A 27,980-nucleotide genomic window follows, 5' to 3' on the forward strand; every position below is an offset into this window, starting at 1 on the left:
TCCAAGCAAAGCACAGGGCACACGCTCGTCTAAATGAAAGGCTTGAAAACATGTAGGAGCGAGACGTGGCCCATACCTCATCTGCGGACACCTCTGCCCTCCGGCACCACATCCTGCTGACTCTTCCCAGTTGATTTTTGGATTAAATCCCTGCCCCGTCGAGCCAAAAACCCATAAAGGCAATGGCTCGGTAGCGGCTGAGCCAAACGGATGAGATCGTGAACCTGGATGGACTCGAGGAGTCCTCCACTGAGCACCATCTCCTCGGTTCTCCAGAAACTCATCCTCGCTGCAAGCGTCCAAGGAGGTTCCAGCTCATCTTTCTGCCACCGGCTCCATTCTTGCCCGCTTTCCAGAGGATGGGTTGCTCGGCTCTGCAGCAGTACCTTCAAGTATTTCTGATGTTGCCTCAGCTCTTTGGGTTTAATTAGATCAAAAACCAGCTGAGATGGCAACACTGGACGAGCTGTTTTGGGGGAACCAGCTGGTGTTTTGGGGGAATGGTTCCCCCTTTCTGGCATCACCTCCCTGCTCTGCAGCAGGACCATTAGGCAGCCACATCCCTGCTTCCCGCAGTGCAGAGAGCACCAAGCATGAGCCCACCATCTCTGTGTCTTGCCTCTTGATACCTTCTGGAGATTTTCATACAAAGCTACATCCACAGAGGTTTTGCTCTTTTGAGGCAAATCCAAGAAAAAGACTTGCCAGCGGAACTGCAGGACACCGGGGAGTTACGGGGTAACGGATGGTCAGGGGTGCTTGCTGGAGATGTAGGAAAGCATGCATGAAATCCCACCAAAGGCCAGTGTGTGAAATCACAAGCTACGGAGGTCTACGGACGTCACCCCGATCCCCGCACATGTCATCGTACAGATTTTAACGATGGGAAACAGAGATAAAACTGGGGCAGGAATCCCCTCTTCCCAGAGGAGCATAAATCAACACATGTGAAGATCTCTGATGTTGCTGTAATTAGCACCATGGCAAAGCCCATGCAGTAATTAACTTTCTCCCTTCCAAGTTAAGACTTAATAACGTGCAGTAAAATAAGACCTGGGGCGATGAAACAAGCAGGGAAAAAACCCATCAAATTAGACACTTGTGACTCGATAAGGAATTAATTATACCCTGGTCTAATAATAATAATAATAATACATTGCTTTTAATCTGCCCTTGTGCTCCAAGTGAGGGAGGGTGAGCTGGGAAAAGGTGCTTGAAATGTCACGCATTGACTCCGAGGACCAGGTTTCTGCGAACCAGAGGCTCAACCACGCTGGGATGGGGCTGAGCTACAGCATCTGGCAGAGCTGGGGGAAGAAAATCTCGGACCAAAAAAAATCCTAGGCTGCCAGAGAGCTGTCTCAAACCTCCCATTCCTCTGCGATCCCAGCAGGGAACGGCTCTTCCCACGGGGAATAGGTGCTGCCAGCAGCCCCGAGCATCTCTCAAGGCAACTCCCAGGGTGCGCCGGGGGTATGGGGACCAGGCGAGAGGGAAACTGGAGGCTGGAGGAGAGGCTGTGCCCTGCCAAAGGGGGAATAAACTGCAGCGATGGCAAGCCCCCATGATGGTGCTGGTCCCCAAAGGTCTCTTGGGGATGCAAAGAGGTCCTCCCTCCCCTTGGCAGAGTCACTGCAGCACCTAACCCAAAGCAGTAGGTTCAGATATCGAGATGGAGATGCATGAGTCGAGGGTGACCTGGGAGAACGTGGTGCTGCAGCATCCTCCTCCACAGGACTCCAGTGGGGGACCCAAACCCCTCCCAGCTGCAGGCGAGGGCCAGGAGCAGGACGCTCTGGGGACTCGGTGCAAGATGAACAAGCCAATGCTAGAAAGGGAACAAGGAAGTGTAAAGGAGTTAGACTGAGAGCGTATGCATGAACCGATCCAAGCCTGACACACAGACTTAGCCCCGAACTTAGCCCCAAATTGAGTCAGGCATCACCCAGGAGAGCTGAAGGCAGCGGTGTCTTCCTCAGCAGTGGTTAAGGAGAGATGAGGCAATACCTGGGAAGGTCACTTGGATCTGAGTGATGCCTGGAGCAAGCAAGGCCTCAGGAAGGCGAGCAACCGCTGCACCCAAGGCCATGCCATGGGGAACAGAGGACCACTCTTCCATCACCACCTAGGAAGTGAAGAGAGCCCAACTGCAAATATGGGTGGAGGTGGTGCTTCTTGGTGGCAAGTCACTTGTGGTTGGGCTCCGCCAAGAAGCACCACCTCCACCCTTGGTGGACCCAGACCCCAGGGTCACAATTCCCCTTCCATAAACAGTCTCCAACCTTCACACATCACCAGCGGAGGAGGAGGCTAAGGCCAGTGTGGATGTGCAACGCCTTCAGCAGCACGTAAGGTCACTACCTTGTTGTCTCAGGGAGGTGAACAAGTCATGGGAGGATCCAACCAGATCTGATGTTACATGCTGGGATCCAACCTGGACATCTCCTTCTCCATCCGTACATTCCCACCTCAGATCCTCGCAGAGCAGGTGAGCTCCTGGAGGAGCCCTGTGCGGCTGGGCAGAGGAAAGACATCTCCTCAGCAGCTCTGATCTTTGCCTCTCCCCAGTTCTTGGTGGAAAAAGAGAGGCTGGACATGTCCTACCAGCTCCACGTGCCACCAAGTCTCCCTGGTAAAGCCAAAAGGATGCTTGCCATGCAGACAGGACACAGGGCCTGTCTCAGAGGTAAATCTGAGATCAAGATTGATTTATTTTATTTTCTCTACTGGTCTGGCACAGAGGCATCCAGTGTCCCTGCACATTCCTGTGTCACCCTGGCAGCTCAACCACTCGAAGCCAAGGGGAATACACAAGGACTGTGAAACACTCACCTTCTGAAGAGCACCTGAAGCCTGCATGGCACTTTTGAGGATGCTCTTTGCAAAGAAGAGAGCTCGAGGTCACCCTGTGTGACAGACTCAGGGGTTCGGACCAGCTGGGACAGAGACCAACAGACTCAGGTCACAACAGACCTTTCTGTGCAGGGTTTCAACTGCTCTTCCCAGGCCATAGAGCTTCCTAAATATGGGCATTTTAACCAAGGGCAAAATCCAGCCCTGAAATCATTACCTGCTGCAGGTAGTCACACTGAGGTACACCAGAGCCGGACAGGTAGGACATATTTTATAGCATTATCACATCGGCCCCAAGCATTTTTGCTTTTTGCCCCAAGCCCTCTTGGAATTGACTCCACCTGATATTATCTGCCTCTCGCTACAGCTTGGCATAAGTCAAAGAAATAAATTACTCAATTACTAGAAAATCCAGTAAGACTGAATGCAGAATTAGTCTCGTTAAAGCACAGAGCAAGTACTGGCCGGATCAGCATTTTTGTTTCTTGGTCTCTTTTCTTGCTCTGCCTTGGCAGTGCGCAGGCACTGCTTGTCCTCATGCAGGGACTCTGCGCAGGGGGTCCTGTATGGTCATTTGTGTCACTTGGTGAGGCCCTGGAAGTTGGGCTCTGTACACGGGGGCAGCGCTGCCTGCCGGCTCAGCAGCTTATCCAGGATGTTTATTTCAGCATCTCGTCTCTCAATGTCCTCAAATGGAGTCCAGGACATGTCGTGCTGGAGCTTATAGGCACCCAGAAATTCGTGGGGACTGGTCCCCCATTCCTGAAAGAGAGAGATTCGCATCACTGTTCAGTTTCCCTTGGAGCTGGGCTGTGCTGTCCCTCAGCCCAACCTCTGCCCATGCCCGATAGTCCTACCGCCTTTGAAGCAGTCCCACCTACATGACCATCCCATTTTCTAACCTAAAAATAGGCTCAACTACCCCAAGCCTAAGACCAGGTCAAGCTACAGTGCTGCTGACACAGGGAGGCCTGGGGATACAAGATCTCCCTGACCTGCACAGAGCTCCTCTACATGTTCGGTGCTTTGCTCTGAAGCCTTCACCCTGCACTTAAGAAAACAGGTGGCCTGGAAGGACGATATCTCCAAGACCACCCCACCAAGCTGCAGACAAATTCACTCCCTGGACTGAAGCCCCTCAGAAGACTGTACTGCCAGAGAGCCACCGGACAGGGAAGGCCCAGGGCATGTTTGCAGTTCTTTACTTCCAGAGAAAGAACTGCAGGGACCAAAAGACAGAATTCAGGTCCACACACCAAATGTCTTTTTGCCCAGCATCCATCAAGAGCTAAGAGAACTTCATAACGTGGCTCTTACACCAGCAGAGTAACTCAGACCAAGGACAAACGCCAACTGAGCAGGAGCCAACAAACGCCTCCATCAAGTTGGTGCTTTTGTCTGAGGTCCAGAAGTGCCCAAGCACCAGAAATGTGGTTTTTTCCCCTCCCTGCTTCCTCAGGGGCTGTTACCACCCACCTTGGGAGACAGGATGGAGAAGTATCGCTGGCCACTCTCCCGCCTGTACATGTAGTAAATGTTTCCTGGCTTCTTCACAAGGTTGCAGGCCACGTGGTGCAGATCAGCATCTCTGTTAGCTTCATCCAAGACCTAAAAAAACAAATGTAAAATTTCCACACTCGATATAAAACAACAGTACGCTATTGCCTCTCAGCCAGAGCCCGAGATACATCACTTGACACACCGCTCACGAGGCCTCATCCTCCCCAGCACGCATCTATCTGCACAAAGCACATTGTTACCTGCCCCAGGAAGGAGGTGCTTTCCAAAGAGATAAGTTTTCTCCAAGTTTCCCCTGTCAGCTGGATCTCAGAGCTCCTGCACCCCTCCATGGAGGTGGAGATACCTCCAAGCATCAAGGACCTCTCCACCACAGCTCCAGGTTCCCCTCTGCGCCTGACCCCACCACGTGCTGGACTCAATCCTCATCCCCATACACAGCTGCTGGACCCTAGGGGCTTCCCTGCTGCGGTCCCTGAGGGAAGGGACAGCAAACAAAGGGGAATTAATCTCTCCAGCTCCACCAGCTGACTGCTCCACAGCTCTGGCTCCACCAGTTAACAATTATATGACATAGTAGCCTTGATGGCAGCGGGCCAGTCACAGTGACTGGCAGATCCTTTCCCACTCAGGCTCCAAGATTTCACCCCCAAGGGTGAAGTCTGAATTGAAGAGGACAGCCGAGCCCTGCTGGGCTTGCTGCCAGAGCCGCCTGCTCCAGCAAATGAGCTGGGAAAAGCTGGAAAGCCAAGCCCATCGTCAGGTAACAGCTCATCTTCTCCCAGGGGCTCAGATCCAGCCAGGGCCACGTTGTCACCCCCCTGCGCCGAGTCCTTCCGGGAGCACAGCGTACACACTATGGTGACAGGAGTTGTCTGTCCCAAAACCAGAGTCATCTCTCTGTCCTTCTTCTTGACACCTGAGCTGCTTTTGACTAGCCACCCTCGCTCCTCCACCTTAACAGAAGTCCTCTCTGATGCACAGAGGACTCAGGGAAAGCACCAGAAACATCCTCCCCCGTCCCCAGCTGATACCAGACAATAAACCCTCGTTATTTTCCCACTCAATCTTCTCTACTTGGCTTCTGGCCATGATTCACATCCGGGCCACAGCTCTTCCCGAATGCCTGGCAGTTAAGACAGACGCTAATCTCCCTCCCCTCGCAAGCACAAGGCAACGAGCCTTCTGCCCAGCTCGCAGATGCATCCTCACCTTCCGAGCCTGCTCCTGCAAGTACCGGATCTGCTCGGCGATGACGGTCAATTTATTGCAGGCGTTCGCTCGGATGAAGTCGTCCGCCTGTGCAGAAGAACGAAGTTTGGTCAGGACGGGGAAGAGCCACGGCCCTTCAGACCTTGCCATGCTGGGTGTGTGCTGGAGAAGCGGCAGTCGTGGCCTCGCTCAAGGCTTAACGGGGCTGTGGGTAGTGCAGGAGCTGCCCTGCATGCGGCTGGGGGGCAGCTGTGGCACCCCTGGGCAGCGGGGTGACAGCCGTGGAGCAGGGACCAGGCACTGGGGGGTGCCTGGACATACTGGGTGGCAGTGGAAGGGAGCTGTAGCACATACTGGGAGGCACTGGGGTGGACCAAAAGGTCATGGGATGCACTGGGAGGAGGCAGTAGGATTTACAGGGAAGCATTTAGGTGAACTGGGTGGACTGAGAAGCTTTGGGGGACATACTGGACTACGACATAGTACTGGAAGGCAGTAGGATGTCCTAGGAGGCACTGGGGGGTTAGCAGAACATAGTGGGAGGCACCGGGATGGACTGGGAGTCACTGAAGGGGAAATAGGACATACCAGGAGGTGCTGGGATTGACTGTGAGAGTGGGCAGTAGGACACACCTGGACACACTGGGGTGGACTAAAGGCAGTGGGACATACTGGGACGCAGTAGGGCATACTGGGGCGGCCTGAGAGCTTAGCGGGATGTTCACTGGGATGTTCACACATTCACTTAGTGGATGAGTCACTGGGGGGACAGCAAGACACGGTGGGAAGCACTGAGGTGCAATAGGAGGGCCTGGCGGTATCAGTAGCGTGGCCCACTGGGGAACACGGGAAGGCACCGGGGGGGCACTGGGGCATACTGGGAGGGGACAGTGAGATACGGTGGGAGGCACCGCGGACCACACCGGGAGGCCGCCGGGGACACCGGAGAGCAGCAGGATGTGCTGGGAGGCACCAGGGCCGCCGCCGGCCGAGGAGACCCCGGAGACGGCCGAGAGGGAGCGGGACACCGGGCACCCGCGCGGCCTCGAGCCCGGCCCTGCCTCCGCCGTCCCGCCGCCGGGCCCCGGCCCTCACCTGCTGCACCTGCCGGGCCAGGGCCACCAGGTCCCCGGGGTCCCCGACGCGGGCGGCGCGGCCTGCGCTGCCCTCCACCAGGGCCAGGCCCAGGCCCAGGCCGCCACCGCCGCCGGGCTCCGCGCCGCCCTCCGCCGCCATCACCGTCCCGGCAAGCCCCGCCCCTTCCCCGGCGAGGCGGAGCTTCCGCTGCAGGGCGGGGCTACGGGAGAGCAGCGGGGCGGGGCTACAGGCGTCGCGGCTGCGGGCGTTGATTGGCCGGCGGGCGGGGCGAGGCGGGCGGGGCGGGGCGCGGGGCGCTCCGGTGCCCGGTTCGGGGGCGGGGCGTCCGCGGGCGCGGGGCGGGGCGGGGCGCGCGCGGGCGCGGCCACGGCCACGGGGCTCGGCCATGGCGCTGCCCGCGCTGCTGCCGGTGCTGCCGCTGCTGGGGCTGCTGGTGCGGGCGGCGACGCCACCGGCGCCGGTACCGGCCGACCCCCCGCTGCCGGCCCAGCCACCGGACGTTCTGTTCGCTGCCGGCGCCGAGGCGTACGCTCGCGGCGACTGGCCCGCCGTGGTGCTGCAGATGGAGCGGGCGCTACGGGCCCGGGCGGCCGTGCGCTCCCGGTTGGTGCGGTGCCGCCTGCGCTGCGCCAACGCCACGGCCGGACCGGCGGAGGGGGCCGAGCCCCAGCCCGAACCGGTGCTCCGCGACCTGCTCTTCTTCCGGGGGCTGCTGCGCCGCGCCGCCTGCCTGCGGGGCTGCGGGCCCGCCGCGCCCTCCCGGTACCGACTGGGCGACGAGCTGGACCGCGAGTTCAGCAAGCGCAGCCCCTACAACTACCTCCAGGTCGCCTATTTCAAGGTACGGGACCGGCGGCGGGACCGGAAGGTGGGGGCGGGTCCGGGGGCGGCGGGACTGGCAGCGACCCCGGGAAGGGAAGGGGGCTGTCCCAGTGCGGGGGGATCCGGGATGAGGGGGATGCCCGCAGGGATACCGGGAGCGGGGCGGGGGATGGTGCGATGGGTCCGAGGGAACCGGGCGGGGGCGATCCCGGAGGGGTGGGGGGGGTCCCGGGACCCGGGAGCGGGCCGGCTGTCCGCCCCGGCGGGGTGGGGGGCGTCGGACGGCGGCCGCGGGCCCTGCCCGTCCCCCCGCTGTCCCCCCCCCGCAGTGCCACGTAGGAGCTCGCCGGAGCCGCCCCCCGTCACCGCCCTCCATCCCGGCCGTGGTGCCCCGGGGACGGGGGTCCGCTCCGAGGGGTGGGCACTGTCTTACCCCCCCACACCCCGTCCCGCCCAGATGAACCGGCCGGCGCAGGCAGCAGCGGCGGCACACACCTTCTTCATGGCCAACCCCGGGCACCAGGAGATGAGGCAGAACCTGGAGTACTACCAAGCCATGGCGGGCGTCCGCGAGGACGACTTCACGGACCTGGAGGCCAAACCCCACCTGGTGAGACACCCCAGCCTTGGGCAGCCCCTCCCAAAACACCCCTCCACTGCCGGACCTGGGGAGGTCACACCACGGCCGTTGGCTCGGCACGCTCGTGAGATGCCACCTTGGTGCTGTGGGGTCCATCCCGTGAGGACAAGGCGCCCCGGGTGCTCTGTCAGAGGGAGCGGGGTGTTGAGCCCCCACCGTCATTTGTCATCCCTCCGCAGAGCGAGTTTCGGCTGGGCGTCCGGTTTTACACGGAGGAGCAGCCGGCCGCTGCCGTCCTGCACCTGGAGAAGGCGCTGGAGGAGTATTTTGTGGCGGATGCCGAGTGCCGTGCACTCTGCGAGGGACCCTACGACTACGAGGGCTACAACTACCTGGAGTACAACGCAGACCTTTTCCAGGCCATCACAGGTGGGAGTTGCGCGTGCTGCGTCCCCTGTCAAGAGCTGGGGACAATCCTGGGGGGTGGTGGTCCTCAAAGACCTGGGGGGTAGTGGGTCCCCAAAGAGGGCAAACCCCATCCTAGGTTTCGCTAGGAGGAGCATGGCCAGTAAGTGGCAGGAAGTGTTTGCCCACGCTCAGCACTGGGGGTGATGCCCAGGAACCCCCCAATTCCAGAGGAATGTGAAGAAACAGGAGAAGGACCAGCAGAGGGTCACCAGGATGTAAAGGTGGGAGGCTGAGGATGGTCACTCCTTCCCCAGGGAGCAGCACAGCCTCACCACCAATCACGCAGAGATGGGTGACCACCATCCTTGGGGGTTTCCACCACCGAAAAGCTGTCAACAGCCCTGCTGCGAGCAGCAGGTTGGAGTGGAGGCCCCCAAGGTCCTGTCCACCACCCCTTGGACAACCATGTGCAGTGACACAGGGTTTTTCTCCCCCAGATCACTACATGCAGGTGCTAAGCTGCAAGCAGGGCTGCGTTACAGAGCTGGCCTCCCAGCCCGGCCGAGAGAAACCTTTGGAGGATTTCCTGCCCTCACACTTCAACTACCTGCAGTTTGCCTACTACAACAGTAAGCAGCTCGTTGCCCCGTCCTCCGTTGGCCATCGGCACTGGCCATCGTGCTCTGCATGGGCCGTTCTTCACGGACAGAAATCATGGACTCACAGAGTGGTTTGGGTTGGGAAGGGATCTTCAAAGATCATCTAGTCCCATCCAAGATGCAGGGACATCTTACACGAGATCGGGGTGCTCAAAGCCCTGTGCAACTTGACCTTGAACTTTTCCAATGGTGGGGCATCCACATCTTCTCTGGGCAACCTGTTCCAGTGTTTCCCCACACTCATCATAAAAAATTTCCTCTTTATGGCCAACCTAAACCTACCCTCTTTCAGTTTAAAACCGTTGCCCCTTGTCCTGTCACTACAAACCTTCGTAAAAAGTTGTCTCCATCTTTCTTTGTAAGCCCCCTTTATATATGGAAAGGCCGCAATAAGGTGTCCCCAGAGCCTTCTCGTCTCCAGGCTCAACAACCCCAACTCTCTCAGCCTGTCCTCATAGGAGAGGTGTTCCAACCCTTGGATCATTTTTGTGGCCTGACTCTGGACCTGCTCAAACAGGTCCATGTCCTTCTTGTGCTGTGGACCCCAGAGCTGGATGCAATGCTCCCGGTAGGATCTCATAAGAGTGGAGTAGAGGGGGAGCATCACCTCTGTTGACCTGCTGGCCACACTTCTTGTGATGTAGCCCAGGATACACTTGGCTTTCTGGGCTACAAGCGCACATTGCCGGCTCATGTCCAATTTTTTGTCCACCAGTCCAAGTCCTTCTCCATAGGGCTGCTCTAAACCCATCCATTCCCCAGTCTTTACTGATACTGGTGCAGGACCTTCTGCTTCACCTTGTTGATCTTCATGAGGTTCACACAGCCCTGCTCCTCCAGCCTGAAATGTGCCACAGGAGAGCTGGGTCTTGCTGTGCCTGGTTGCAAGAACTCTCCACGTCACTTTAGATGCTCAATTCCTGGGCAGCTTCACTTTCCAAGTGAAATAACAGCCTAGAGAAGTGTTAGTTTTTTTTATCCTGCCAATTATCCATCCCTTGCTCCAAACCACAGAGGCATCCTCCCCCTCCAGAACAGTTAGTTATAACCCAGGCAAATATACCAAACTTTATTTTATTTTTTATTCACCTCCTTAGAAAAATCTAAACTGTTTCTATGCAAATTTCTCCAAAAGGAGGAAAAAAAAAATGAAGTCCAAGAAGATTGAAAGGGTGCAATCCTTTGCATGAAAGTGGGTCAGGGTGCTTGGGTGCCTGAAAATTGCAGGTTAGCCTGGAAATGGTTGGGTCTTGCTGCCTGGAAATAGGCTTCAAGATGTTTTCCAGGTGAGAAAACTACCCGAGCAGTGACCCTGATTTCTGGAGGCAGGAGAGCGCCTTGAACTCTTAATTTTGCCTTTGTGGCAGCAGTTGTCTGTGCTCCAGGGTATCTGCCCTACTTGGGAGACCCTTTGGAGAACAACAAGGACTTTCTCTCTTGTTTCTCCTCCATATCCATGTTTGCTCTGTCTCTGATGCTCTTGGACGTGCCGTAACAGCCCCATTTCTCTTTGCAGATGGAAATTATGAAAAAGCCATTGAATGCGCCAAAACCTATTTGCTCTTCTTCCCAAATGATGAGGTGATGAACCAGAATTTGGCCTATTACACTGCTGTCCTGGGGGAGAACCTGGCAGGACCCATCCAACCCCGAGAGGTGAGTGACCGGCTGGGATGAGCCGTTGCTGGGACATCCTCTCTCCTCCTTGGGGACCTTTAAGAGGTTTTGAGATCTGCTCTGGGTGGATCTGCTCTGGTCCAGCCACTCTTCGGTGGCAAGGTGGAGAGGAATGGATGGATGCAAGACCCAACAAGTTGGAAAGTAGCTGAGAGACTGAAAAACGTCACTGGCAAAATATCTTTGGCCAAGTGAAGGCTTGATGATTTGCACAAATGGACCAGTTTTTGTGGGAGAGGTCTGCAAGAGGCAGACTTTAGGAGGATCTGAGCTCACCTCTGCTACAGACTTCCACAACTGAAGTGAAATTGCTTAAAAAGGAGAGGATTTGGCTTCAAAATAGCTGGATCCAGACACTCGGGTGCTGCCTGGGAGGTGGTAGGCAGGGATGGAGGTCTCTACCCCATGTCAGGTGGAGCAGGGGAGGGAATCTGCTTCTAAAGAGCTTCCTGCAGGAGGGACACGTGCCTGTGCCTCTGTCTCCCCTGTCCTCTCGCCAGGGCTCACCCACACAGGACAGGGATGTTCATGCAGGATAGGGAAGGCCACTTGCTTCCTGGCTGCCAGAGGGACAGGGAAACGAGGGCTGCCGGTCTGGAGCAAGGACTGCAGAAATGATGTGAACCCAGCACCCTCCTGCCCTCACTTGGGGTCTTTCCAGAGCCTTGTTGTTCTCCAAAGGGTCTTTCCAGAGCCTTATCCCCCTCACCCCGTCCCTCTGCCCCTCACCACAGGAGATCCAGGCGTACCACCAGCGAAGCCTGATGGAGAAGGAGCTGCTCTTCTTCAGCTATGATGTCTTTGGCATCCCCTTCGTGGACCCAGTGAGTGGTGCTGGACCAGGCTAGACACGGTGGCCAGATGGGAAGGGGACAAGGGGTCTGCATCCCAGACAGATCATCATCCAGGTCCTGATGTTGTTGTTCTTCTGGCTGCAGGACACATGGACTCCTGAAGAGGTGATACCAAAAAGGCTGCGAGAGAAACAAAAGTGAGTGCTCTCCCAAGCTGATGGCCAAGTCTACCCAACGGGAGGACCGATGGGATGTACCCCTCTTCCTCCATGGGGTTTGGGCCACAGGCCATGGCCATGGAGCTGCTGCCAGGGAGGTTTTTTGGTGTTGGGGCTGGAAGAGGCAGAACTTTGCTCCCCATTGGCCCTTGGGGTGATGGGGATGGGTAGGTCATCCCGAGCAGCTCCAGGTGAGGGAAGTGTTGAGATGACTCTCCAGCCTTGGGCTTTGTCACCGGCCCCTGGAGACAACTTGTCCTGCCCTTGTCCTGGTGCCCCTTGTTCCCGACATGGGGACAGTGGGGCGGTGGAGCTGATGGCTGCCGTGTGCCCAGGGTGGAGCGGGAGACGGCAGCGCGCATCTCAGAGGAGATCGGCAACCTCATGAAGGAGATCGAGACACTGGTGGAGGAGAAGGCCAAGGAGTCTGCCGATATGAGCAAGTTCATCCGAGAAGGTGCGGAGGGCTGGGAGGGGAGGTGGGATGGGGACCTCCATGTCCCCCACTGTCAGCTTACGGTCCCTCCACATGGGTGGTGGCAGCAGCAGGTGGCAGGACCACAGCTTCCCCCAGCGCTGTACCCCAGGGTTGGTGGCACCCATCCCTGTGTCCTCCTGATGCCGTTTGTGCCACAGGTGGCCCCTTGGTGTACGAAGGAGCCAGTGTCACCATGAACTCCAAGACTCTGAACGGCTCCCAGCGTGTCGTGGTGGACGGGGTCCTTTCCGCTGAGGAGTGCCGGGAGCTGCAGAGACTCACCAACGTGAGCGTGGGGACGGGAGGAGCGGGCAGGGATGGGGCAGGGGATGCTGAAGGGTCCCATCCTGCAGCTCAGAAGTCAGACCAGTAACACCGATTGGGCTTTGCAGGCAGCTGCCTCAGCCGGGGATGGCTATCGTGGGAAGACATCTCCTCACACCCCCAGCGAGACCTTCTACGGCGTGACTGTCCTCAAGGCCCTCAAGGTTAGGGTGGCTGCAGGGAGTGGGGAGAAACAGGCTGTGGAGACCAGGGTAGGGATTTGAAGGCAGGCAGCTGCCTGTGCTTGCCCAGCCTGCCTGGGGCTGAGCCCGCGTCCTGTCCGTCCCCTGCAGCTGGGCCAGGAGGGCAAGGTGCCCCTGCAGAGCGCCTACCTCTACTACAACGTGACGGAGAAGGTGCGGCATATGATGGAGTCCTACTTCCGCCTGGAGGTCCCGCTCCACTTCTCCTACTCCCACCTGGTGTGCCGCACAGCCATTGATGGTGAGCACGGCCTCGGAGGAGCACAACCTGAGGAGAAGCAAGTCTCCTTCAGCCTCTTGTCCTGTCTGGGTCCCCTCCAACGGCTGGGGTGGTCTGGTCTTGGACCTTTCCTTAGAGACGTCCTTGCCGCTCCCTAACCTGTTCCTTTTCCCAAAAGGAAGGTGTGGGGAGCTTGTTGCTAAGCCTGGTTTGGCAAGATGAGCAGCTCTGTTGGTTGCCCCCAGTGGTGGCTTCGTGGCGTACTGGATTTCAGCACCCGGAGGCATTTGGGATTGGGTGCTGGGAGAGAGACTGTGTCTGGAAGGGCCGTGGAGATGCCATGGGACAAGTCAACAGAGGCTTGCGCCACCCAAATGGCCTCTCATGGTCCATGCTCCAGCAAGTGGAAGGGCTTTAGGCTACAGGTGACTTTCTTGTCACCTCCAAGCATGTGGCACGTGGGGACAGACCCTGGTCCTGCAGGGGCAAAGGGATCCTGACGTGCCAGGTCTTGTTCCACCCTAGAGAAGCAAGAAGGCCGGAGTGACAACAGCCACGAGGTGCATGTGGACAACTGCATCCTCAACGCGGAGGCCATGGTGTGCGTGAAGGAACCGCCAGCCTACACCTTCCGGGATTACAGGTACCGGTGGTGTCTATCAGCCAGAGCTTCCCCACCTGAGGGCACCATGGCTTGGTGGCACCTAGGTTGGGAGGAGCAGGGTGGGAGGGCAACCCAGCCTGGGCTCTCTTGCCTCTGGCTCTTGCCATGGTGCTGGGGGAGCTCCCAGTTGCTGGAGCTGTGGCCTGGGGTGATGGTCGCCACGTCCGCTTGTCCCCTGTTTCCTTTAGTGCCATCCTCTACCTCAACGGGGACTTTGAAGGAGGAGCTTTCTACTTCACTGAGCTGGATGCCAAGACCGAGACTGTAAGTAGCTCAGCTCCTCGAGGATCCATGTGTAGCACCAAACCCAGGTCCTGCCCGCTGGCCCCATCCCCTGTGCCACCGCAAGGGATGAAGTTGGGTTGGGGGGACCAACTCATCCCCTTGCCCACCAAGTGCATCCTGACCAGGGTCTCCCATCCATCACAGGCAGAGGTTCAGCCGCAGTGTGGTCGCGCCGTGGGCTTCTCCTCCGGCTCGGAGAACCCCCATGGGGTGAAAGCTGTGACTAAGGGCCAGCGCTGTGCCATCGCCCTCTGGTTCACCCTGGACCCTCGGCACAGCGAGCGGGTAAGCTTCCTCCCTGGCAGCGGGTGGGTTTTTTGGGGGGCACAATGGCCATGCTTATCCCTGTGGGTCTGCCCCACAGGAGCGCGTGCAGGCAGACGACCTGGTGAAGATGCTTTTCGGGGCAGAAGAGGGGGATTTGCTGCAGGAGATGGAGCCAGAGCAGGAACCACCGGCTACCGTTGCAGTGGGGAAGGACGAGCTGTGACGTCCCACGGGGACCAGGACGTCCCTGCCAGGACCAGCGACACCAGCATTGCGGCTTCAGGCTGCTCAGCAGTGGGGCTGCTGGACGGGACCCCCCGCTGCCCCCAGCCCATGTGGGATGGGGAATTGGGGGATGTCCTGCACCACCCCTGCAGCATCCAGCATCCCTCCTGTGGAGCTGCCACTTGACCTGTGGGTATCACAGAGACTCTGGGGGTGGGTGACATGAGGGACAAGGGAGGGATGCTCTTTTAGGGGTGAGGACCCGGTGCCACGGTAGCAGACGTGTGCCTTTCCGCTCAGCTGAACCTGCGGCTATTTAAGTGCCTTCTGCAGAAAATGGGTGAATAAAGGCGTTTTTTTCTAAGCTGTCACTTGCCGAGCGGTGGGCTGGAGGCTGCTGTCCTCTCCCGCCCCCAGCCTTGGCTGTCGTCCGGTGTTGGGACGCATCCTTCACTCCTTGCAAACATTTACCCAAGGGGTTTGCAGCCATGCAACCCCAGGAAGGCGTTTTTTGGGGACAAGGGGGCCTTTTTGGGAGCAAGCAGGGCCCACGGGTGCTGGAGGATTTTTGGCAGGGGCGATGCAACCCCCGGCTGAGCCCCACAGCATCCCCTGGACCCCGCTCCTGCAGCGTGGGAAGGGACCCACGATTTCAGGGAGGAGGGAACCGTCCTTGAACAAGAAGGACATTGAGCACCGTAGCACCCCCCGAACAGGGCATCGAATTGTTCCCGCGGGTGTCCGGCCCCGGCCATTACCATAACCATCTGGGGAATGTGAGTAAATAAATCCTGCCCCACGCTGCCGGAGCCGGGCACCCCCATAATATTTGGAGAGGGCGTAGGGCAGGTCCCGTTCAGCTTCGGGGTGGGAAAGGGGGGTTCTGGGGGACGGTTTCTCCAGGATGAATGGATGGTCCCGCTGGTGGTTGCCCACCATCCCGGTGTCTGACCCCGGCCGGCCGAGCGCGTGAGCAGACTGCTGATGAGGCCGGGGCGGTTAACGATTGCCAGGTCCTGGGGCTGCCACTTGCTTGGTGTCACCGGGGCGGTGGCACGTGTGTGTCCCCCCACACCCCGTGTCCCCCTCCTGCGGGGGGATGCTGCTGTCAATGCCGGCTCTTGTTGATGCCGTGGTGGCATGCCTGGATTCCCCCCGCAGAGAGGCGAGGGTCAGGCCTGGCGGCGTGGGGGGCATGGCCCCCTTTCTCGCTCCCGTGCTGAATTTTTGGAGCTAAGCCCAGGGCCTCTGCGGCTGAAAGGGGGGTCCCGGCCCATGGCAGGAGTGCAAGGGGCAATCGATGGGGGGGGGGCTCCCCTCCCCTAGTCCTCCCTCGTCGCCCCTCCCTGTCTCCCCTGGGGATCCCCATTTTCCCATCTCTCTCCACTGTTGCTTGGGGGGTCCCCATCTCCCTTAAGACCCAAATACCCCCCATGCCCCAATTCTCCCCGCCAAGACCCAAGTCTTCCCCCTAGGCCCCAAATCTCCCACCCAGGACCCAAATCTTCACCCCACCCCGTCCCAAATCTATCCCCCCCGCAGGCCCCAAATCTCCCACCCAGGACCCAAATCTTCACCCCACCCCGTCCCAAATCTATCCCCCGCAGGCCCCAAACCCTCCCCCTGCAGGCCCCAAATCCTCCCCGGGCCCCAGATCCCCCCACCCCAGGATCCCAATTTCCCAGGCCCCAAATCTCCCACTCAGGACCCAAATCGTCACCCCACCCCAACCCAAATCTTTCCCCCTCGGACCCAAATCCTCCCCCGGCCCCAAATCCTCCCCGGGCCCCAATTCCCCCACCCCAGGATCCCAAATCCCCCCCCCCAGGCCCCAAACCTCCCACTCAGGACCCAAACCTCCCCCAGCACCCTAAATCACCCCCGGACCCACCCCCTCCCTCCCCCGCAGGTCCCTCCGCATCCCCCACAGCCCCCCCTCCCGCTCAGGGCCCCCCCCCCCCCATGGCCTGTTCCCGCCTCCCGGGGCCCCCCATCTCCCCGGGGCGTGGCCGGGAGGGGCGGGAGCGGGGCCGCGGCGGGGAGCGCGGCGCGGCCGGGCGTGAGGCGGCGGCGATGGGCGGCGGGGCGCGGGAGCTGGCCGGGTACCTGGCGGCGCTGGGCGGGTGGGTGGCGGCGCTGGCGGCCGCCGTGCTGCCGCAGTGGAGGCAGAGCTCGTACGCCGGGGACGCCATCATCACGGCCGTGGGGCTTCACGAGGGGCTGTGGATGAGCTGCGCCGCGCAGAGCACCGGGCAGGTCCAGTGCCGCCTCCACGACTCGCTCCTCTCGCTCGACGGTGGGTACGGGGCGGGCGGGCCCCGTGGGGACGAGCCCCGCTTCCTTCCGTGGGATAGGGCCCCCCCCCCCGTGGGTCTGAGCTCCCCTATGTGTGTGAGCGGCCCTTGCCCCCCTGCGGGTGTGAGCCCCTCTGCGGGTGTGACCCGCCTCCATGGGTCTGAGCCCCTCTTATGGGTCTGACACCCCCCCGTATGGGTCTGAGCCCCTCTGTGGGTTTGACCCCCTCCCGTATGGGTCTGAGCCCCTCTAAGGGTTTGAACGCCCCCCAACAGGTCTGTACCCTCCCCACGTCTGACTGCCCCCGTGGGTCTGAGCTCCCCTGGCCCCGGCAGTGGTCTGAGTCCTCGGCAGGTCTGAGCCCTTCTCGCACAGCCCCCCCAGCCGTGGGTCTGAGCCGCTCTAATGCGCCTGAGCCCCCTTCAAAAGGGTCTGAGCCCCCTTTACCCCTCCACTGATCTGAGCCACAATGTGGGTCCAAGCCTCACCCCTCCCCTCCGTGGGAGGGTCTGAGCCCCTCTTGGCCCCATGGATTTGGGCCCCTTTGTGTGTCTGAGACCCCCCTGACCCCTGTGGGATTGAGCTCCAGGGTGGGCATCACATTTGGGGACCGACAGTACCCCATGGGGACATCACAAGCCCCGGGGCTGTGCGTCACCCTTGTGGCATTTGGGGACTGTGGTGCCGCTGTGGGCAAGGCGTTTCCCAGCCCAGGAAACCGTGGCAAGGATGAGTGTGGCGGGGAGGAAGGTCAGGGAGGGCAATGGGTGCCGTACCCCGAGTTGAGCTGAGGTCTCCCCACCAGCCGTGCGGGGAAGGGGTGACGCGGGAGCCACGCAGCAAGGACAGGGTTAAGGACAGGTTCATCCCCAGCGTGAGAGGAGGTGACCTTGCTTTCGGAGAGACCAGCTGTGGCCTAAAGCACATGCTGGCGAGCAGCTTTTCTTCTCCCTCCTTCCTTGCAGTTCACATCCAGACCTCCCGGGCTCTCATGGTGATTTCTCTCCTCCTGGGCTTCTTCGGCATCATTGTGAGTGTGGTGGGCATGAAATGCACCAAAGTTGGCGAAGAGGATCCCGTTACTAAGAGCCGCATCGCTGTTGCTGGAGGTGTCCTCTTTGTCCTCTCCGGTAAGGCAGCTCCAGCCGTTGCACCTCTCTGATGCAGAAAAACTCAAACACCTTTTAAAAGCTGTTTGACGGAGGAAGGGGAGAAGTTTGGTGATGGACTGGGTGTTACTGATGTTCAATGTTTGATGTCTAGTTGAAGTTGTCTCTGCTCATTGCAGGGGGGTGGACTCAATGACCTTTAAAGGTCCCTTCCAATCCAAACCATTCTAAGATTCTATGATTCTATGTCCAGGTCTGTGCACGTTGGCTGCCGTGTCCTTATACGCAACACAGGTGACCTACGAGTTCTTCAGAGAGAGCACTGTCCCCATCAACGCCCGGTAAGAGCCCGGCTTGGGGGATCCTCTTTATCTGAATCCCAGCTTGTCCCTGCGCTTCCCACAGCACTTTCCCTTGCCGGTTTTGGCAGCGCGTGGGATCGTAGGCAGATGTGCCACACGGGGTGGGACCTATGTCACCCCACAGCTGCCTTGTTGCGGATCTCCCCGATGCCAAAGCTTTAGTCAGTACCACCGCCAACTTTGTGCTGGGACAGAGTAAGAACGCTCACGTGGAGTCTCAGCCCGAGGGAGGGTTAAAGCACGGGGAAACCTAGTAGCTGGATCCAGCCAACGTGAAAGATGGGGATGGCCAGAGAGAAGAAGACCCAACATCTGCCTCGACATTGCCTGTAGCCTCGTCAGGGCTTCGAGCATCCTTGTGTCCATGGGGTCCTCATCTCAGTTTGCACCTCTGCCTTTTCTGCCCCCCCTCCCTGATGCTCCCTGCTCTCTCTCACCACAGGTACGAATTCGGCTCGGCTCTCTTCGTTGGCTGGGGGGCTGCCAGCCTCACCGTGCTGGGGGGCTCCCTCCTGTGCTGTTCCTGCCCCGCCAAGGAGCGGCGAGGACAGCAGTACTACCGGCAGTCGCAGCCTTCCACGGCTCGGGAGTACGTCTGATCCCTAACCCTGCCCTCCTGCTGCCCAGCGCCTCCCTCCCCTCCCAAAAACAGGCAAGACCGCGGTGCTCCCACCCCGCGTGGTCCCCGGACGCCCCGTGGGACCTTTCTCCTCCTCATCTTCCAGGTTTCAGCACCATTTGCAGCACCATCCTCTAAAATAGGAGGGTTTGGGGGTCATAGCTCCCATATCCATCATTGCCAGGCTCCCCCCAGCCAGGCGGGTTGGCACCCCCAGCCCCTGCGGGGTGGCTGGGACTGTGGGTGGCTGGACCGCGTCCGTCTGTGGAGCGACGGCATCGGCGGGGCGATGCCGGTCCCACGGGGGCACGATGCCGGTCCCGCGGGGGTGTGCTGCACAGAAGCGCTTTGTGCTGTGACCACCCCCCACCCTCTGCATCCTGTTTTTGGGAGCACGCCGGGAGCGAAGCCGGTGCTTGGTTTTCCCGGGATGAAGCTGCTGCCCACCTCTGTCAGACCCAGCCCAACACAGGGCTTGAGCATCCCCGTGCCCCACTTTTGGCAGAGGGATGCTTTTGGGGTGCAAGTGTTCCCCCGCCTCATTGCTACCCAAAAGCAACATTTTTTTATATTATTACTAATTCTTGATTCGAGCAGATGAGGAATTAGAAACCACCCGGTTGCTGGTGCTCCAGCTGAGCTCTGCCAGCTAAAATCTGCCCTGGGCTTATTTCTCACCAGGCACAAGTATGTGGCCTTGTTAAGCAGAAGAATAAATGGCATGGGCAAATTAAAGCAGGCAAAAAGGGGGCTTTGAACACAAAGCAGTGGTTTGTTTTTATTTTTGGTGCCCAGCGCAGCTATTTCGGGTAGCAGATGGACAGACCCGTGAATTTTGATGCCTCCCTGCTGTGTCCAAATCCCTCTTCCCCCGACAGGATCCCCTGGAGCGGGCGGTGAAGTCTTCAAACGCCGACGTGCTAATTGCCTCCACCTCCTTGTACCTCATCTCGACCGCTACTAACTGCTCTGCAAACGCTGTAGCTCCAATTTCACCCGTAAATCCCCCCAAAGCCCCACGTATCTCCATCCGTCCATCCATGTTGCATGTGCGATGCCAGCTAACCTGCAGGAAAAAACAGCGGAAACGATCCAAAGAGCTTGATTATATATTTTTTATTATTATTATTTTTTTAATCCCAATTAGCTGAAGTAGCTGATTTTGTAAATTTTCTTTTCCTCTATGTTATTTTATTTTCCTCTATTTTACTTTATGCCCATGCACTGCTTTGGGCCCTGGTCCATGCTGGAGGGGAAGCAATGTGATTTCAGGCCGGGGTGGGGGGTGATTTCTCTTTCTCACGCAGGACTAACAGCCCTCTTTCTTTTTTAAATTGCAGACCCCCTGTAAAAATGTCTTCTTCACCCATCAGGGGAGAGCAGTGCTTATAGTCTGCCTTCATCCATCAGGTGCTTGGCTGGCTGAACCCGACTTATGGGGTTCCCCTCCAAAAATACACACCAAAAGCTATTGCAGTGAGGATTGAAAAGGCAACTCATGCTTTAAAAAAAAAAAAATCAATCAAAAAGGCGTTTTTATATCAAGAGCACAGTGTTGTGTAGAAGAATGTTTTTATTCTTTTAATATAAAATTGCATTAACTTTTCTATGGGATGCATGGCCGTGGGAATGGGACCGGCTGGGATTTTTAAATGCATTTTTTTGCTGATTGTTTGTACTAAAAATTGTGACTCAGTGGTATTAAAATATTTCCGATCATGGGCATCTTTCTAAAACTGTCTCTTTGTTCTCCCCCCTTCCAAATCTGGGCCAGTCCCATGCAAGGGGCTCTTTTGCTGGGCCGAAGCAACTTCTGCAGCATGGTCCAGGCAGGAGATTCTCCCCCATGCTGAACGTTTTTTGCCCTCCTGGGCAGGTGCTAGCTAAATATCTTGAGTCTTTTGGCATGTGTCACTCTCGAAGGAGGGGATGTGGCCTTAAAAGTTGCTTAATTTAAGGCTAAACCCATGGAAAAGCCCAGATGTCCCATGCAGCAGGGTTGCACCCACTATCTCGTGCTTGCAGGCACCACTTGGTCCTTCTGCAGGGCTCTTCCCAAGGCTGAAATGCCACCAGCATCCTCCTCTTATTGCCCCTCTTATGGACCCTCAAAACTGGACACTCCCTTATTTTCTTCCATTTTCTGTGAATTCAGAGCTGGCTTGTGCCTAATTGGGCACTTTGCTAATTTAAGCTGATTTTTGCTTTCCCCGTGGAGGGGCAGGACCCCCCCCAGTGATGCAGTGCCTGGTTTTCCTTGGGGGATGATGCTTTCCATCCAGGTTTTTGCACGGCCAGTGTCTTATCTCAGCATCCTCATCCTGCCCGTGGCACCTAGTCCACAAATACACCCCATCCCATCTCCAAAAGCAGGGATTTGGGGTCCTTGGTGGCTCCCGTGACATCTCCACGGGTGACTCAAGGGCTCCCTGGGGATGGGCACCCGGGCTGGAAGCGCATCAAAGAGAGGGGGTTGGGAAAATAGCTAAGCGGCGATAACATGTTCGGGGGTATAAAGGCCCCCACTGTCCTCCGGACAATCCCTTGTGTGTTTTGCACAGGGCAAAGCAGGATAAAATATGGGAATGGGACGCCGGGCTCGCTGCGATACGTGGGATCTGCCTCCGTCCACATCGCATCCAAGCTAAAACGTGGTTTCCCCCCCCTCCAACACACTTCTTTTATTTAATAAAACCGGTATGAAGAACAACATTTAGGTTTCTGGTCATACCTCTTGCTTGCATACAAAACCCTGTGAAATAATATTCATTCTTAAATAGGCAGAAATGAGGGAAAAGGGAAAATGACCACCCCAAATGCCAAGATCGCAGCAAATCTCACCAAATTGACATGGCACTGAAATTCCACGTAAATAATAGAGTAGGGAAAAAGATCACCTTTTTTCTTAAAAAAATAAATAAAATTATTAAAATAACTTAAAAATCCATTTCAGCACCCCTTGTTATATTTAGCACGAAGATGTTTCTGTGGCAGCGCTGCCCTTGGCCGGGGGCCTGCAGCCGGTCCACACGCAGAGAGGCTTTTCTCACGCCTCTGAGCCATGACTGTTTTTATTCGATGGTGGTTTTATTCATTTTTATTATTTTTTATTAATTTGTATTCATTTTTATTTGTTGGTCTGCCCCAGCGACATCTACAGAGTCGTCTCCACCTCTTGAGATGGTCCCATCGAAGAAAACTTCTTTATCTCTTTTTTTTTTCCCTTCCAGCCATAGCAGGTTTATGCTGCACAATGTGTGCTAAAAACACAAAGATTTGGGTCTCCTGTCGGCACCATTTTTTTAACATATGGGTTTTACAAACCTAGTGGGACACAAGATCTGATTTTCACCTTCATTAACCAGGGAAATGATCTTAATTATTCAACCACTGATAGACCTGCCCCTCTCTCTGCATCTTTTCAACCCCCCAAAAGGTTTCAATTGAGAATCAACAAGGCAGATTAGTTTGATATATAATAAACTGACTGTTTAGATGAGCAGAAAATAAAAATAAACCTATTTATAGGTGTCAACAGGGCATGAAGCTGCTGTTTTGTATTGCTTGGGGCCACACCAGAATTTTACCTATACCATGGATGTCCAAGTACCATAAATTCCTGAGCTGTAAATGTTGGAAAATGAAGGTACACAAACCCTCCTGGAGGTTTTCAGCACTAATTCACCACTACGTGCCCAAGCGTTGGACCTGCCACATGCCGAAATCCCAGGAAAACAGGATAACCCAAAATAAAGCCACAGCAATCGCACACATCGAGCACCTGGGTGCCTCCGCAAGGCTGAAGCTCAAGGATTTGCCAAGACCCTGGTGCATTGCCAAAATCCCCGCAGTTCAGTGCTGCAGAGGATTATCTAGAGGGGAAAAAAAAAAAAACCCAAACCTAAAAAAACCCAAGTTGCATCTCTTAAATATAAATATAACCCCTGAAATGGAAATACAGGTGGGTTTTCCATGGGTCTAGGAGACAAGGGTGTAGCGATGTCTGAGAGCTATGGCACGGCTGATGCCAGGGATGCTCAGAGGATGCCGCAACGCGATGCTTTGCAAGAAAGCAAGAACAAAAGCGATTTTTTTTCTGAATAGTAGGGGATCAGGGAACAAACCTGCGGTTTTTAGGGCAGCTCCGAGTGCCAGGCAGCTGAGGTACCACTTTCCAGGGCCACAAAAACCTCCTCGGGGGCTGACCAGGCACATTATCTGAGCCATGACCACTGCAGTGGTTATCACTTGTTTTCCACTTAATGGGGAAAAAAAAAAAAAGGGTCTTAATTATTGGCTGCAAGCCTGGCCAAAGGTTTTTAATTATACTCCTTGCATTTTAGCTTCTTTCTCTGGCCACCTCCACCCCTCTGACTCTCTTGCACCAGTCCTGGGGACCCAACATATCTTAGGCCACTCACTCCTAGGCAGTAATTAAAAGGTCTAATTAAAAAATGTGGGATATTTGCCCGGGACACAGAGTCCCCCACCTAGGGAGTGTTCCCAGCACGTTCTCACAGGTCTCCCCACGTGATATTTTTTTGGGGAGGCTCCATTTCCAACCTATTACCATTTTAACCACAGGGCTGCCCATCACACCTTGGAGCACAAAGCCCATCTGACGTGCCTTGGAAAAACCTTAAATAGCCCAGCACAGGCTCCGGCAGGCGTTGCATTTCCCTGACTCCATCAGGTGGGTCAGGATCAAATCCCATCAGCACTTGAAAGCCTTCAAGACCCACGTCCCCAGCCCCAGTCATCGGCGACAAAGAGCTTTTGCCATCATCCCACCCCAGTAAGGATGAGCCTGCGGTGAAGGTAACGCTCCCCCCCCGAGCCCCTTTTTATTGCTAACAGGGTTCAGAGCTGGTTTTTGTTGGGGTTAAGGATTTCTTTCTTTCCTTTTTTTTTTCCTTGCTCATATAACTCAAATGGCTGAACAGATTTTCTTCAACGGCTCCAAAACAGCCAGGGTCTAGTGGAAAAAAATGCGGTTATGGAGAGTGAGCTCAGAAGGGAGCCTGGGAAATTTAAAAAAAAATTGTAAATTGGGGTCTAAGAGGCTGCCTGTTAATAACATACACTCTCAGAGTGAAGCTGATGGAAATGCTCAAAGAGACGGGGTGAGTGGTACCTCTGCTCCCAGCGACGTCCCAAGAGGGGGTGTGGTGGGAGATCTTGCACACAGGCTGTGGGAACCGTCACCCTCCTTCCCACCTCTGCCCCGTGGGGAAGCCTGTGACATGCCAGGGTGGGCAGCATCTGGCTGAAAGTCACAAACTCTGCCGTGGTGAAGAGTCATCACTCTAAAATAATTAACCTACGCAGCTCAGAGACCCATCTGGTCTCATTAATTACCCACTCATGGGAACCCCTCTGCCCAAAGGGATGTTGCAGTGGTTGCAACTTCAGGCGCTAAAATATTTAGCATCTTGAGTTGCAAAACACAGCAAAGCAGGATTCACGGCCAGGCTGTGGAGGTACGATGTCCTCTGCTCCATACCTTGGGCATAGCTCCCCTCTCTGCAAAGTCCTTCCATCTCTGGCAAGGATGGAAAACAGACGGTCACATCCTCTCTGGTCTTTGGAAAGCCTCGGCAGCACCCAAGGGCACCCACATCAAGCCCCAGCAGCCATCATCCACCTCCGTAATGGGAGATGCTTTCTCTGGGCTTGCTGCTTGAGATTAGGACATCTCCATGGGACACTTGCTTGTGCTCCAGCCTGGATGTTTCAACCCTTCATTGCTTTTCTCCAAAAAGCAGCAAGAAAAGGCAGGTGATCTTCCCACCAAATCGCATGGATGCAGGGATGGAGGCAACAAGAAAACCTCAGGCTATCAGGAGACACATGCTCAGATCACAGGCTTTGACAACAGTAGTTGTCTGACAACGTTTTCCAGCAGCTCTTGATTCCCAAAGGGCAAGTACTAATGGTTGGCAACCTCAGATGGTCTATTTGGAAGAGAGGAGATCTAGAGAGCAACACAATATGGGTGTGTTTCCACTGTAAAATTAATGTATCTCTGAAGGCCCTGTCTACCTGCAAATGTGGTGGCCCAACCTCAGCTGAGGGTATTAGAGCATTTTGGTAGCACTGAGGACCATGAGATGGGTCCCAGATGACTCATAGGGATCCAGAGGACACCCTGGCCTAGGTGGCACTTTGTGCTTGGTGGATCAGGTACCTAGGAAGTGGCCAGAGCAGAGGTGGAGGACATCTCTGTGCCCTTGCAGGTAACCCCATGAGCGCAGCCTTGCAGATGACAGCGTTTGGTCTTGCTCTTCTCTCAACCCTCTTCCTGCTCCTTGCCACATGCACTGACTGCTGGATGGTGAACGCTGATGACAGCTTGGAGGTGAGCAGAGCAACCATCTTCAAGGTTAGCAGCTGGGAGCAAGGTGGGTACCTTGACATCCATGGGGTTGCACCATGTCTCCACGGGCTTGGAAAGGGGACATGGTGGGACAAACCCACTGCTTTCTGCATGAGTTGGAGGATTAGAGGATTAGAGAGATAAAGAAATGCTGGAGCAGAAGGAGGAGACAGAGAGCAAGGCATGCGCAGGGAGCCACCAGGATGTGTCCAGCTGTGGTGTGAGAGCCTGAAGATCTGCCTTGCTCTGGGGAGCTGGGATGCTTTTTGGTCCTTTTCGCTTGAGTGTCTTTCTCCTGCTTCCAGGTAAGTCACAAATGCCGGGGGCTTTGGAGGGAGTGTGTCACCAACATGCAGGACGGGGTCAGGACCTGTGACCAGTATGACTCCATTTTGGCAGACCATCCAGGTAAGCTGGCATGGCCTGGAGGCATTTTTTAAGTTCACAGCTGAGAGTTTTCCATCTTCCCTTTTCGAGAAGGTGATTCTTGTTGCAAAGGGCTGACCTTCATCAGTTAGCAATGCAGGCCCAGGGCTTCTCTTGGCCTCCTGCCCCATCACCATGGCCTGCACAGCAACCCATGGGCCAGCCAGGTCTGCCATGGGGTCACCAAGCAGGAGAGAGAGGCCATGAGCTGTGCCACCTCACAACAAAGGTGTTTTGGCACACAGAGCCCAGGTGCAGCTCCTACCCCCCACTGCATGGTGGGATTTGCAACCCCATTGATGGTGCATGCAGGGGTGAGGACCATTCCCACTGGCCAAGGACTTGTGTCCCCAGCTCGTGGACAGTCATCTTGTGGTATGGAGACTTCTCCTGGCCTGCACAGGGCACATCAGGCCCTGCACAGAAGAACCCTCATACAGGGTGATGACATGGGACAACACAGATTCGGGCAGTGGAGAAAGGAACAAGAAGTCAGCATGGACTAAGTCGGGCTGTTGCGCTGCTCTGGGGAAAAAGCTTTGTAGGGAGAAGTCACATTGCACACAGCTGGTGATGTGAACCGTGCCAGCTCTCATATTTTTCACTGGTATGTTGACATTTGCTGCCCAAAACTCCAGCTACGCAACTTGGAGGAAAAAACAGACAGTCTGGACAGCAGCATCTTCTGTCCAAGCCTGTGCAAGAAGGTCTTGAGCAGGTTGACCACATCCCAGGTGCTGACGGGTGCACCTTAAGTTGTTTGGTTTCTTGAGCTGGTCTAATAACGGGCTTATTAAGTCCTATTGCAAGGTTTCAGATGAGCCTGGTGAGCACCTTGCCTACAGCACATGGCAGGCATTGGGGTGGTGGGTCCCAATGTAGATATCTCCTATGGACATGCCCACTGGTGAGCTGGATGACTCTAGCAGGGACACAGGCAGCAATCTGGAGTGGGGAGACCAGTTCCTCTGACCATTCCTCAGTCCTTTTTCTGGGTTTTTTTTTCCTTCCCTGCCCAGTGAAGATCGTGGTGACGCGGACCCTGCTGATCACAGCGGACCTCCTGGCTGGCCTGGCTTTGGCTACGTTGCTCCTTGGGCTCGACTGCATCAAGTTCCTCAAGGAAGAGCCTCATGTCAAACTGAAGATGTGCTTTGGGGCCGGCGTTATCCTCAGCATTGGGAGTGCGTGGCTGGGAGAGCTCAGGGGGACAGATGGACCTTGTGGCTCATGGGAAGCTGGGGAGATGCCGGGAGCTAGGGGCACCCCCTCAGAGGGGTCTTGGTGAGCATGAGGGGCTGTATAGCTCTTTCTTAACCAGCCCTGTTCCTCCTAGGCATCCTGGGTCTTGTGGGCTCTGTGTGGTACGCGGTGGACGTCTACGTGGAGAGAGCCATGCTGGTGTCGCACAATATATTCCTGGGAGTCCACTACGACTTCGGGTGGTCGTGCTGGCTGGGGATGGCTGGCTCAACGGGCTGCTTCGTGGCATCCGTCCTGCTGACCTGCTGCCTCCACGCCTGTGCAGGTCAGTCTGCCCTGTCCCACCCCATCCCACCTTAAGTAGCTTTTTGCCCTGCAAGTTTGTATGTGGGGTGAAGGACCAGCTCGGAAGGCGCGGGCACTGCTTGCAGGGTCCAGCCAAATCAAGGGGAACCCCTTCGCAGCTGGCCCGTGCACCTTGGCTGGGGAGGCTGGGTCATGCTAGGCAGGACTGGGCTGAGTGAGGACCCCATAAGTCCCACAAGGGCATGGAGGGGCTGCAGAAATGCTCCATCCACGTCTCTGGGACCTCGAGGTGCTGGTGAAGGTGTGTTGACATCTACCCAAAGCAGTGGCCATGCTGGACCAGTATCACTGTGGCCAGCCAAAGCCTGAGCTGGTGGCCACAAGGATGTGCAGGTGGAAATCTGACCGTCCCATCATCAGGGACGTGGGGCAGGTGATGCCTTGCCAGACATCATCTCCAGCCCTTATGCCCAGGGGGGAACTTATGACTTGGGGGGAAGTCAACCCCGTAGCGCTGGCTGTCTGGGTTCATTTCTCCTGCCATGTCCCCATGCTGTGGCACCCCCCGAGCCCCCCTGCTATTGCCGGCCATGACACAACCCCAACTCTTTCCTGGCAGACCCCAGCAGCCGCTGGCAACCCCAGAGGCTTCCCCAGCCCCGGGGCCGAACGGCCACCAGCAAGATGTACGCCATGGACTCCCGCGTGTGATGGACAGCAGCACCCCCCGCACCCGGTCCCGCTGTGGGATGCCCTCCCCCCCAGCCTGGCCCCATTAA

At 56.7% G+C, this 27,980-nt stretch overlaps 4 protein-coding genes across 5 annotated transcripts; 3 read left to right on the forward strand and 1 right to left on the reverse strand.

Annotated features, from left to right (window-relative positions):
• Positions 1-3,111: 3,111 nt before the first annotated feature.
• Positions 3,112-6,834, reverse strand: C19H1orf50 (chromosome 19 C1orf50 homolog). Its single transcript, XM_072883972.1, has 4 exons — positions 6,679-6,834; positions 5,584-5,670; positions 4,330-4,461; positions 3,112-3,615 (listed from the first exon to the last, which is right to left on the reverse strand). The coding sequence occupies exons 1-4, from the start codon at positions 6,817-6,819 to the stop codon at positions 3,433-3,435; spliced, it is 543 nt and encodes a 180-aa protein (XP_072740073.1). The 5' UTR covers positions 6,820-6,834; the 3' UTR covers positions 3,112-3,432.
• A 194-nt stretch (positions 6,835-7,028) lies between these two features.
• On the forward strand, positions 7,029-14,874 carry P3H1 (prolyl 3-hydroxylase 1). The gene is made up of 15 exons (XM_072883923.1): positions 7,029-7,522; positions 7,961-8,113; positions 8,323-8,512; positions 8,989-9,120; positions 10,667-10,806; positions 11,562-11,651; positions 11,766-11,818; positions 12,175-12,296; positions 12,476-12,603; positions 12,710-12,805; positions 12,935-13,085; positions 13,590-13,707; positions 13,917-13,992; positions 14,158-14,298; positions 14,378-14,874. Exons 1-15 carry the CDS (start codon positions 7,067-7,069, stop codon positions 14,501-14,503), a joined length of 2,172 nt encoding a protein of 723 aa, XP_072740024.1. The 5' UTR covers positions 7,029-7,066; the 3' UTR covers positions 14,504-14,874.
• A 1,676-nt stretch (positions 14,875-16,550) lies between these two features.
• On the forward strand, positions 16,551-20,607 carry CLDN19 (claudin 19). 2 transcript variants are annotated; one of them, XM_072883968.1, is made up of 5 exons: positions 16,551-16,801; positions 17,766-17,930; positions 18,163-18,250; positions 18,714-18,860; positions 19,769-20,607. In XM_072883968.1, exons 1-5 carry the CDS (start codon positions 16,579-16,581, stop codon positions 19,788-19,790), a joined length of 645 nt encoding a protein of 214 aa, XP_072740069.1. In that variant the 5' UTR covers positions 16,551-16,578; the 3' UTR covers positions 19,791-20,607. The 2 variants fall into 2 exon arrangements, with proteins under 2 accessions (XP_072740069.1, XP_072740067.1); XM_072883966.1 differs by having other exon boundaries at positions 20,231-20,607.
• Positions 20,608-25,134: 4,527 nt separating this feature from the next.
• Positions 25,135-27,912, forward strand: LOC140661573 (claudin-16-like). Its single transcript, XM_072883969.1, has 5 exons — positions 25,135-25,248; positions 25,572-25,674; positions 26,712-26,876; positions 27,029-27,220; positions 27,821-27,912. Exons 1-5 carry the CDS (start codon positions 25,135-25,137, stop codon positions 27,910-27,912), a joined length of 666 nt encoding a protein of 221 aa, XP_072740070.1.
• Positions 27,913-27,980: the final 68 nt, after the last annotated feature.

The sequence above is a fragment of the Ciconia boyciana genome, chromosome 19 (assembly GCF_034638445.1).
Source record: "Ciconia boyciana chromosome 19, ASM3463844v1, whole genome shotgun sequence".
In the NCBI taxonomy this organism is placed as follows: Eukaryota; Metazoa; Chordata; class Aves; order Ciconiiformes; family Ciconiidae; genus Ciconia; species Ciconia boyciana.

Coding starts and splice junctions, on each gene's coding strand:
- C19H1orf50 (XM_072883972.1), bottom strand. CDS start 6,819: ATGGCGGCGGAGGGCGGCGCGGAGCCCGGCGGCGGTGGCGGCCTGGGC. Junction 5,671..6,678: donor TGGCCCGGCAGGTGCAGCAG/GTGAGGGCCGGG, acceptor TCTTCTGCACAG/GCGGACGACTTCATCCGAGC. Junction 4,462..5,583: donor TGCAGGAGCAGGCTCGGAAG/GTGAGGATGCAT, acceptor TTGTTTTTTTAG/GTCTTGGATGAAGCTAACAG.
- CLDN19 (XM_072883966.1), top strand. CDS start 16,579: ATGGGCGGCGGGGCGCGGGAGCTGGCCGGGTACCTGGCGGCGCTGGGC. Junction 16,802..17,765: donor CTCGCTCCTCTCGCTCGACG/GTGGGTACGGGG, acceptor CCTTCCTTGCAG/TTCACATCCAGACCTCCCGG. Junction 17,931..18,162: donor TGTCCTCTTTGTCCTCTCCG/GTAAGGCAGCTC, acceptor TTCTATGTCCAG/GTCTGTGCACGTTGGCTGCC.
- P3H1 (XM_072883923.1), top strand. CDS start 7,067: ATGGCGCTGCCCGCGCTGCTGCCGGTGCTGCCGCTGCTGGGGCTGCTG. Junction 11,819..12,174: donor AGGCTGCGAGAGAAACAAAA/GTGAGTGCTCTC, acceptor CCGTGTGCCCAG/GGTGGAGCGGGAGACGGCAG. Junction 13,708..13,916: donor TACACCTTCCGGGATTACAG/GTACCGGTGGTG, acceptor TGTTTCCTTTAG/TGCCATCCTCTACCTCAACG.
- LOC140661573 (XM_072883969.1), top strand. CDS start 25,135: ATGAGCGCAGCCTTGCAGATGACAGCGTTTGGTCTTGCTCTTCTCTCA. Junction 25,249..25,571: donor ACGCTGATGACAGCTTGGAG/GTGAGCAGAGCA, acceptor TCCTGCTTCCAG/GTAAGTCACAAATGCCGGGG. Junction 25,675..26,711: donor CATTTTGGCAGACCATCCAG/GTAAGCTGGCAT, acceptor TTCCCTGCCCAG/TGAAGATCGTGGTGACGCGG.